The sequence below is a fragment of the Siniperca chuatsi genome, linkage group LG1, assembly GCF_020085105.1.
Source record: "Siniperca chuatsi isolate FFG_IHB_CAS linkage group LG1, ASM2008510v1, whole genome shotgun sequence".
In the NCBI taxonomy this organism is placed as follows: domain Eukaryota; kingdom Metazoa; phylum Chordata; class Actinopteri; order Centrarchiformes; family Sinipercidae; genus Siniperca; species Siniperca chuatsi.
This window is the reverse complement of record NC_058042.1, coordinates 28,842,413-28,852,473: the sequence shown is the minus strand read 5'-3', so window position 1 is coordinate 28,852,473 and position 10,061 is coordinate 28,842,413. Positions and strand designations below refer to the sequence as shown.

The 10,061-nt window shown below is 47.6% G+C and overlaps 1 protein-coding gene across 1 annotated transcript; it reads right to left on the bottom strand.

Moving 5' to 3' along the window:
* Positions 1 to 809: 809 nt before the first annotated feature.
* Positions 810 to 6,248, bottom strand: LOC122879458. The gene has a single exon (XM_044203575.1). The coding sequence runs from the start codon at positions 4,711 to 4,713 to the stop codon at positions 2,401 to 2,403; it is 2,313 nt and encodes a 770-aa protein (XP_044059510.1). The 5' UTR covers positions 4,714 to 6,248; the 3' UTR covers positions 810 to 2,400.
* Positions 6,249 to 10,061: the final 3,813 nt, after the last annotated feature.

The window sequence follows — 10,061 nt, the reverse complement described above, 5'->3', positions numbered from 1 at the left end:
TCACCACATACTTGAGTGCACGTCGACTTGACCTCCCGGATTTCTGCTTTGTCCTCCTCCCCGCCATCCTCTGAAGTGGAAGGGGACGACTTAGATCTCCAGGTAGGTGGGTAGGGGTGAAGTGCTGTCACATGAGCTGCACTCCCACACTCCGTACATTTTATGTCAGCGGTGCAATTCTTTGCGAGATGGTCTGTGGAGGAGCAACAGCGAAAGCAGATGTATTGGTCTTTCAAAAGCTGTTTGCGATCACTTATGCTCTTCTCACGAAAGCCTCTGCATTTCCTCAGAGGGTGGGGCTTTCTATGCAGAGGGCAGTGTTTGTTAGGATCAATATGTTCCGTACTTTCTCTACACTCGGCCTTGGCAGTTCCCGAGACCTGCGTCTTGTGAACGTATACAGATGTTTTCGTAGGTTTCTCCCACTTACTCTTTCTCTCTGCTGGAGCTTGGGTGAAGAAGTTAAAACTTGGGTCAGTGCGAGCCCTTGCTTCCGTGGTGATGAAGTTTACTAACACGGAGAAAGGTGGAAAGCTAACGAAATGTTCCTGTTTGTATCGTGTGCCAAGGTAAAGCCACTTTTCTTGCATGTTGAATGGAAGTTTCTCGATAATAGGCTTAATGCCTCTGGAGGTATCCAAACACGACAAGCCTGCAAGGTAGCCGTCTTCTTTGGCGCTTGTAGCTCCGACAACAAGTCGGCTAGATCCCTGAGTCTTTGTGGATCCTTCGTTTGTAACCCTCGGAAAGTTTTCTAGCTTGTTGAACAAAGCCTGTTCGACGGCCTCTGGTGAGCCATATATTTTCGTCGAGGCGTTCCCATGCCATGCGCAATCCAGTTGTTGGATCCTTAATGTTAACTGTTTTAATTCTTCTTACTTGTTCTGTCGACTCTCTTCCTAGATACTTGGTGAGGAGGTCGAGCTCTCCTGCAGCAGACAGGTCAAGATCGGCGATAGCGTTCAGGAACGATGTTTTCCAGGCCCAATAGTTCATTGGCTGGTCATCATATGTGGTTAGACCTGAAGTCACCAGGCTGCTACGAGCTAGGTATTTAATGAGATCTCCAGTGGATGTAGAATGGTCATAGCTAGCTCCAAAAGGTATCTCGTGGGCATGCGTGCGTGTAGGAGGTGAGGATCCGCTTTGATGTTCTGTTGCAGACGGATCCCACCGCGCTGAAGCACTGGGACAGAGTTAAGCGCTTGATTGTAGCTTTGTTGTAAGCGGCGCTCCACTGGTCTGAGAAGCTTGATGAGCTTCATGTGGCATAATATCTGCGGAAGCAGCAGCTTGATTTTGACGCACGCTGAGTGAGTGAGGCGTTGAGAAAATAGCATCATTAGGTTGGGAATACGGAGGATGCAGCGTTGGCGGAACATAATCACAACCTTTTTTGACTGATAAATCTCTGCTGCATAGGCTGGCTTGCACCGTCACATAAGCGGCAACTCGCTGGTCTTTGACCGATAGAGGAACCTGGCTGCTAGCCTTACTGCATACTTCAAAACCCATATCTTGTAGACCAGCCATGAGGGCATTTGCCTCTGCTATGGCTGCATCCTTTTCTTTCTCATCGTTTAAGGCATCAAGATTAGCTTGAACGCGGGCTTGCTCTACTTTAAGTTCGATTTCTTTCTGCGTGTGTGCTGCTCTAGCTTGCGCTGCTTCAGCCTTCGCCTTTGCCATGGCAACAGCCATACTAATCTTCGAGCTGGCCGATGAACCAGATGAACGACTGCTTCTTGAACGCATAGTCTCGGACTGGATATCTTCGTCCCTTTTCCTACTGTCGCTATGTTGTGACATTGTGACTCACTGCGTTGACAATTACGGGAGAAGAGAGCTATGGCGTTGCTGACGGGCGCTGTAGCGTTAACCACTTATCTCTTGGTATTAAATTGCTCCGTAAGATGGCAATCCTTGTGACCCTCGTTAGCTGCGTCGCCGTCTTTTCACTGTCATGGACTAAGCTCCATTCAGCTTAAACACTCCCAAGAAACTCCAGGACACAGATGATTCATTTCCATAAAGTTTACTGGGCATATTGTGAAACTGTAATGCAATACAAATGTAATATGTATTAATATTAAATCCAAATACAAAGTAACAGAAAAAACAGCACGGATTATCTACACAGCGGTGATCTGTATAGTAAACGCAATCGAGCTAGTAATCAATCAATCAGCAGTAATAAACAGAAAGCTAACTTAGCCGTACAAAAGATATAAATAGGCGCTATCCTAATATTACACGACGAGAAATACTCACAGACGTTGCTTCAGCAAAGAGAAGAGGAGAAAGCGATCGCCTGAGAACGGATGACCGGTAGAACTCGCACACTGCTGTAACTGACTACCGCACGGCGATCTACTTCCTGATTCAAGACGTGCGCCCGTATTACATTACTATAGTTACAGAAATAAACAGATGGCGCTGTACTGCTGAGATAAACAAAAAACCTTTTTTGTCTAAAGCGGCATGACACTCCCCGCTTGGGGTCTTTAAAGAGCCCACATTAAGTAACAGAATCGGTCTTTGGGGAAAAAGCAAAACCACTTCTGTAACTGGCCGAGAAAAGGTCTTTCTGGTTCCATCCTTAACAATTTCCACTTGAACCTTCCGAACCAATCCATCTTCTCCTGGAAAGGTTTTTGTGATAATGCCTTTAGGCCATTGATTTCTCTTAGCTTGATTGTCTTTCAAAAGAACCATGTCTCGTTCTTGTAGATTTGGCCTCTTTCCTTGCCACTTGTGTCGAAGCTGCAATGTTTTGAGGTATTCATGTTTCCACCTGTTCCAAAACATGTCTGCTAGGCTCTGAACTCGCTTCCACTCTTCTCTGATGAGATGTGCTTCCTCAAAGCTTGCTGACGGAGGAGGAGGTGCAGAACCTGTCTTGAGGGTCAGAAGCATTGCTGGAGTGAGGATAAGAAGCGACTCCGGATCCGATGACACCGGGATGAGCGGTCTAGCATTCATGATTGCTGCTACTTCGGCCATGAAGGTGGTCAGGACTTCATGTGAAAGATGAGACCTTTTCTGCTCAAGCAACATGCAGTCCAAAATACTGCGGGCAATGCCAATCATTCGTTCCCACGCGCCGCCCATATGAGACGCGTGGGGTGGGTTGAATACCCATGTGCAGCTCTGAGTGTGCAAGTACTCTTCCACTTTTTTGAGGCCTGGATTCGACTGATCCATGTCCAGTACATGAGAAGCACCGATGAAGTTAGTTCCGCAGTCGGAACGGATCTGCTTCGCAGGGCCCCTGATTGCAAAGAACCTCCTCAAGGCATTGATAAAACTGCTGGTACTCATGGTTTCAATCACCTCGATGTGGACTGCCCTCGAACACATACAAGAGAACATCACAGCCCATCGTTTAGAGTTGGAGACTCCTCCTCTTGTACGGCGTGAGACGATTTCCCAGGGTCCAAAGACGTCGACACCTACGTAGGTGAAAGGAGGTGCTACTTGTAACCGTTCTGCTGGCAGAGCTGCCATCTGCTGATGTTCCATTTTTCCCCTCAGTCTTCTACAAGTGACGCATCTATGAAGCAAACTGCTGATGCAACGTTTAGCTCCCACCAGCCAGAATCCTGCCGCTCGAATGGCGCCTTCGGTCAGATGTCTTCCTTGGTGCTTCACTGCTTCGTGATAGTGAGACACGAGCAGGGTAGCTAGATGATGCCGGCCAGGAATGATGATGGGATGAACTTCGTTCATGCTCAGATCCGACTGCTCAATTCGACCTCCTACTCTAAGCAGTTGATTTTGGTCTATGATGGGGTGCAGTTTCCAAAGGCTGCTGCTCGGTGGAATGTTAGATCCTGAGTTGATGCACTTAAGTTCCTCTGAATAGCACTGATTCTGGACGCTCTTCACAATACACACTTTGGCTCTCAACAACTCTTCCTCTGTAGGTCGACAGACATGCCACCCTTGACATTCATCCTGAGTAAAATTGGCGAAAGAACGAGCCACGTGGATGAGGTGAGCTATGGCTGTGAGGAGAGTGCTGAACTTGGAGAAGCGTTCGAAGCGTTGTGGATGTATCACATCTCTGGTAACGTGAGTAAAACTCGCCACCACCTGGGGACGCACTTCAGAGTCGGCGTCGGGGTTGATAAGGTCGTAAGCGTCTTGAATCTCAGGAGAATGTGAAGACACATCACGAAGAAAGGCTGGCCCTTTGAGCCAAGTTGTGCTGCTAAGCAAGTCTGAAGGCACAGTTCTTGACCCAATGTCAGCTGGGTTGAGATGCGTTGGAACGTACTTCCATGGGCCGGAACAAGGTGATTGACAGATTCTTTGGATCCTGTTGTGTACATAGACATAGAATCTCCTTGACTGATTCTGGATGTATCCCAATACAACCTTGCTATCTGTGTAGTAGGTGATGTTGTTGAACGTTATGTCCATCTCTGAAACTACCATCTCAGCGATCTCGATGGCGAGTACAGCCGCACAGAGCTCAAGTCTTGGAATAGTTAAATCGGGCTGGGGCGCCAACTTCGCCTTCCCGAAGACAAAGCCAATGTCAATCTGTTCTTGGTGGTTTGTCACCTTGATGTAGGCTACGGCTGCTATTGCCTTGACCGATGCATCTGCGAAGATACAGAGTTCTCTCCTTAGAGCACCCGCGGTGGAGAATGACGTATAAGGGCGTGGTATCTGGAGTCCTCCAGGTCTCGGAGTGACCGTTTCCATCTAATCCATTCGGTCTCCATGTCTTTGGGTAGAGGTGTGTCCCAATCCTCTGCTTGCTTAGTCAGTTGTCTGAGTATTAGTCTTCCATGAACTGTGATGGGTGCGAGGAATCCGAGAGGATCGTAGAGGCTGTTCACGGTCGAAAGTACTCCTCTGCGAGTGAATGGCTTCTGGTCGTCTTCGATTTGAAACATGAAGGTGTCTGCGCGCATGTTCCAGAACAATCCAAGGCTACGTTGTATTGGCGGATCATCAACAAAGAGATCTTGGCTGTTGACGTCCTTACTGCGATCTTCAAATGGAAACGCTCGATGACTGCTGGACGATTTGAAGCAATTTTGTGTAGCCTGAGGTTGGAAGCCGCAAGCATCTTCTGTGCTCGCCCAAGGACGCTGATGGCCTCTTCCTCTGTGCTGAAGGACTTCAAAGCGTCGTCGACATAGAACTGGCGGTCGATGAAACTTCTTGCATCACTACCATAGTCGGCCTCTGCTTCCTTTGCTGCCCGTCGCAGACCATACACTGCAACGGCAGGTGAGGACTATTCCCAAAAAGGTGAACCCGCATTCTGTAGTCCACGATGTCGGAGGTAGGGTCGTTGTTCCTGTACCACAGGAAGCGAAGAAAATCACGGTGGTCCTCCTTGACGAAAGCAGTGGAACATGTGCTCGATGTCGGCAGTGATCGCCACCTGTTCCTTCCTAAACCTCATAAGAACACCTAGCAAGCTATTATTAAGGTCGGGACCAGTGAGCAAGATATTGTTGAGCGACACTCCTTCATATGATGCACTGCTGTCGAAGACCACACGAATCCTATCTGGTTTCCTTGGATGATACACACCAAACAAAGGTAAGTACCAACACTCTTGTCCAGGCTGTACTGGCGGGGCGACTTCAGCGTGTGCCTTCTTGAACATCTTTTCCATAAACTCCAGAAAATCGGCTTTCATCTGTGGTCGTTTTTCCAATGAGCGCTGGAGCGAGATAAGACGGTCGAAAACCTGCTTCCTGTTGTTAGGAAGACGCTGTCTCGCGACCGAAAGGGTAAAGGTGCAACCCAATTTTTGAAACTGTCTTGATAGCACTCACCTTCCATTATCTTCAGAAACTCTAAATCCTCCATGGATGGAGCGCGAGTCTATGGTCGTCGGGAGAACAAGCGAAGACGGTTTGCCCTAAGGGGTCTCCGCTGAGTGTCATTGAACCGTGGATGGAGGTTGGTGCTGGATGATGCTGAGGTCTAGACGCTTGACCAAATACCTCTTTCACTTTGATCTGGTTGTTGCACGGTTGAAGATAACTCGCGACGACCGTTCTCTAAGATGGCTGTTTTGTAGCTTCCCACCTCTTGCGTTCTGTGAGCCCTCCAAGGCACACATCGCCAGCGACGACCCATCCTAGATCAAGCCTTTGCGCGAACGGTGCATCTCCTGGGCCACTTATCTGTTCTCGGACCTTATGTACTTGCAAGATGTCTCTGCCCAGTAAGAGGAGAATTTTGGCATCCGGATCTAAAGGCGGAATCTTGTCAGCGATGCGCTTCAGGTGGGCGTGATGGTCGGCTGCTTCCGGTGTAGGAATCTCAGCGCGAACGTTAGGGATTTGGTTGCACTCCAAGAGTGTAGGCAGATGAATGCTTATTTTCTTGTCCACCGACTCCACAGTGTAACTGCTGGCTCTCCTCCCCGCCGTCTCTCTGAACACCCTGCACAGGTCTTGAGGGTATATGAGTAGGAACTTCCAGAGATCTTAAAAATCTCAAAGAACTCCGACCGAGCCAGGGAGCGATTGCTCTGTTCGTCTAGTATAGCGTACATTCTCTTGGACTCCTTCCTGCAGCCATTGGGGAACACACTGACAAGGCAGATTTTAGCACATGTTCTGGCACTCAATCCTTCACCACATACTTGAGTGCACGTCGACTTGACCTCCCGGATTTCTGCTTTGTCCTCCTCCCCGCCATCCTCTGAAGTGGAAGGGGACGACTTAGATCTCCAGGTAGGTGGGTAGGGGTGAAGTGCTGTCACATGAGCTGCACTCCCACACTCCGTACATTTTATGTCAGCGGTGCAATTCTTTGCGAGATGGTCTGTGGAGGAGCAACAGCGAAAGCAGATGTATTGGTCTTTCAAAAGCTGTTTGCGATCACTTATGCTCTTCTCACGAAAGCCTCTGCATTTCCTCAGAGGGTGGGGCTTTCTATGCAGAGGGCAGTGTTTGTTAGGATCAATATGTTCCGTACTTTCTCTACACTCGGCCTTGGCAGTTCCGAGACCTGCGTCTTGTGAACGTATACAGATGTTTTCGTAGGTTTCTCCCACTTACTCTTTCTCTCTGCTGGAGCTTGGGTGAAGAAGTTAAAACTTGGGTCAGTGCGAGCCCTTGCTTCCGTGGTGATGAAGTTTACTAACACGGAGAAAGGTGGAAAGCTAACGAAATGTTCCTGTTTGTATCGTGTGCCAAGGTAAAGCCACTTTTCTTGCATGTTGTATGGAAGTTTCTCGATAATAGGCTTAATGCCTCTGGAGGTATCCAAACACGACAAGCCTGCAAGGTAGCCGTCTTCTTTGGCCGCTTGTAGCTCCGACAACAAGTCGGCTAGATCCCTGAGTCTTTGTGGATCCTTCGTTGTAACCCTCGGAAAGTTTTCTAGCTTGTTGAACAAAGCCTGTTCGACGGCCTCTGGTGAGCCATATATTTCGTCGAGGCGTTCCCATGCCATGCGCAATCCAGTTGTTGGATCCTTAATGTTAACTGTTTTAATTCTTCTTACTTGTTCTGTCGACTCTCTTCCTAGATACTTGGTGAGGAGGTCGAGCTCTCCTGCAGCAGACAGGTCAAGATCGGCGATAGCGTTCAGGAACGATGTTTTCCAGGCCCAATAGTTCATTGGCTGGTCATCATATGTGGTTAGACCTGAAGTCACCAGGCTGCTACGAGCTAGGTATTTAATGAGATCTCCAGTGGATGTAGAATGGTCATAGCTAGCTCCAAAAGGTATCTCGTGGGCATGCGTGCGTGTAGGAGGTGAGGGATCCGCTTTGATGTTCTGTTGCAGACGGATCCCACCGCGCTGAAGCACTGGGACAGAGTTAAGCGCTTGATTGTAGCTTTGTTGTAGCGGCGCTCCACTGGTCTGAGAAGCTTGATGAGCTTCATGTGGCATAATATCTGCGGAAGCAGCAGCTTGATTTTGACGCACGCTGAGTGAGTGAGGCGTTGAGAAAATAGCATCATTAGGTTGGGAATACGGAGGATGCAGCGTTGGCGGAACATAATCACAACCTTTTTTGACTGATAAATCTCTGCTGCATAGGCTGGCTTGCACCGTCACATAAGCGGCAACTCGCTGGTCTTTGACCGATAGAGGAACCTGGCTGCTAGCCTTACTGCATACTTCAAAACCCATATCTTGTAGACCAGCCATGAGGGCATTTGCCTCTGCTATGGCTGCATCCTTTTCTTTCTCATCGTTTAAGGCATCAAGATTAGCTTGAACGCGGGCTTGCTCTACTTTAAGTTCGATTTCTTTCTGCGTGTGTGCTGCTCTAGCTTGCGCTGCTTCAGCCTTCGCCTTTGCCATGGCAACAGCCATACTAATCTTCGAGCTGGCCGATGAACCAGATGAACGACTGCTTCTTGAACGCATAGTCTCGGACTGGATATCTTCGTCCCTTTTCCTACTGTCGCTATGTTGTGACATTGTGACTCACTGCGCTGACAATTACGGAGAAGAGAGCTATGGCGTTGCTGACGGGCGCTGTAGCGTTAACCACTTATCTCTTGGTATTAAATTGCTCCGTAAGATGGCAATCCTTGTGACCCTCGTTAGCTGCGTCGCCGTCTTTTCACTGTCATGGACTAAGCTCCATTCAGCTTAAACACTCCCAAGAAACTCCAGGACACAGATGATTCATTTCCATAAAGTTTACTGGGCATATTGTGAAACTGTAATGCAATACAAATGTAATATGTATTAATATTAAATCCAAATACAAAGTAACAGAAAAAACAGCACGGATTATCTACACAGCGGTGATCTGTATAGTAAACGCAATCGAGCTAGTAATCAATCAATCAGCAGTAATAAACAGAAAGCTAACTTAGCCGTACAAAAGATATAAATAGGCGCTATCCTAATATTACACGACGAGAAATACTCACAGACGTTGCTTCAGCAAAGAGAAGAGGAGAAAGCGATCGCCTGAGAACGGATGACCGGTAGAACTCGCACACTGCTGTAACTGACTACCGCACGGCGATCTACTTCCTGATTCAAGACGTGCGCCCGTATTACGTTACTATAGTTACAGAAATAAACAGATGGCGCTGTACTGCTGAGATAAACAAAAAACCTTTTTTGTCTAAAGCGGCATGACAGTTTCATCTAATCTTATCAGAAAGGGGCTCCAAGCTGATCCACTAAACTTTTTCCCCATTGTACTTCAAGCTTCTTAATAGGTGTTTGAGCCATTGGTCTTCAGGTGTTTGGCAGATCTTTACTGACCCAGTCAGCATTGAGGGCGCCAGCGTTTTAAGCAACAGACCTCACATCTTCAGCAGTGGCAGCCGTCTGGCTTAGCAGGGCTTCTTTCTGTTTGGCTTTTTTATGAGGCAGAAAATGCCTCCACAATGTAACTGTTTTATGATGCATTTCAAGCTTGGCAATGATATGGGGGACATTGTATTAGGTACTTGTAAAATCGATGTGCCAGGCCAGACTGGAGCCAGAGCTGATGTTTGGCTGCTCTCTTTGGCCCGCTGAGATCGATAGAAGAGGCGATCTTTCATTTAGCAATAGTTCTTCTAATGTGCTTTAAAATACAGTACGCAGTCACACTTTCACTGCATGTGGGAATCAAACCCTGTCATCTTAACACTGTCAATAGACGCTACTGTAGATCTACGTTACTGAAGAGCCTCATTTACATATAGATACTGAAGGAGGAGGACAAACAGGCCACAGATGAACCAGTATGCAGAGCACTTCTTCACAGGAAAATAAAAACAAGCAGTTTTTATGACCTCAGCAATCAGCTCAGTGATTGATTAGTGTATTTTCAAGTTAATCGATTGTTACTTTGTTCATTCATGCGTTCAATGCCAGACAGACGTGCAGACAGATTTATGTAGATATAGAGATATTTGCTGATGATGCTTTGACTAATTGACTGACTCTCTGACTGATTAATTGAGATTTGCATGCAGCAGCTCTGTGCAGCACTAAGTTATTCCTCTAAACCGTAATGAGTGTGCAATAGCGTAATCAACAGCGTGTGTGTATGTTTGGAGTTCAAATGCATATGAAAACCCACTGAGAGCTTCCACTGGATGCTTTACTAAACA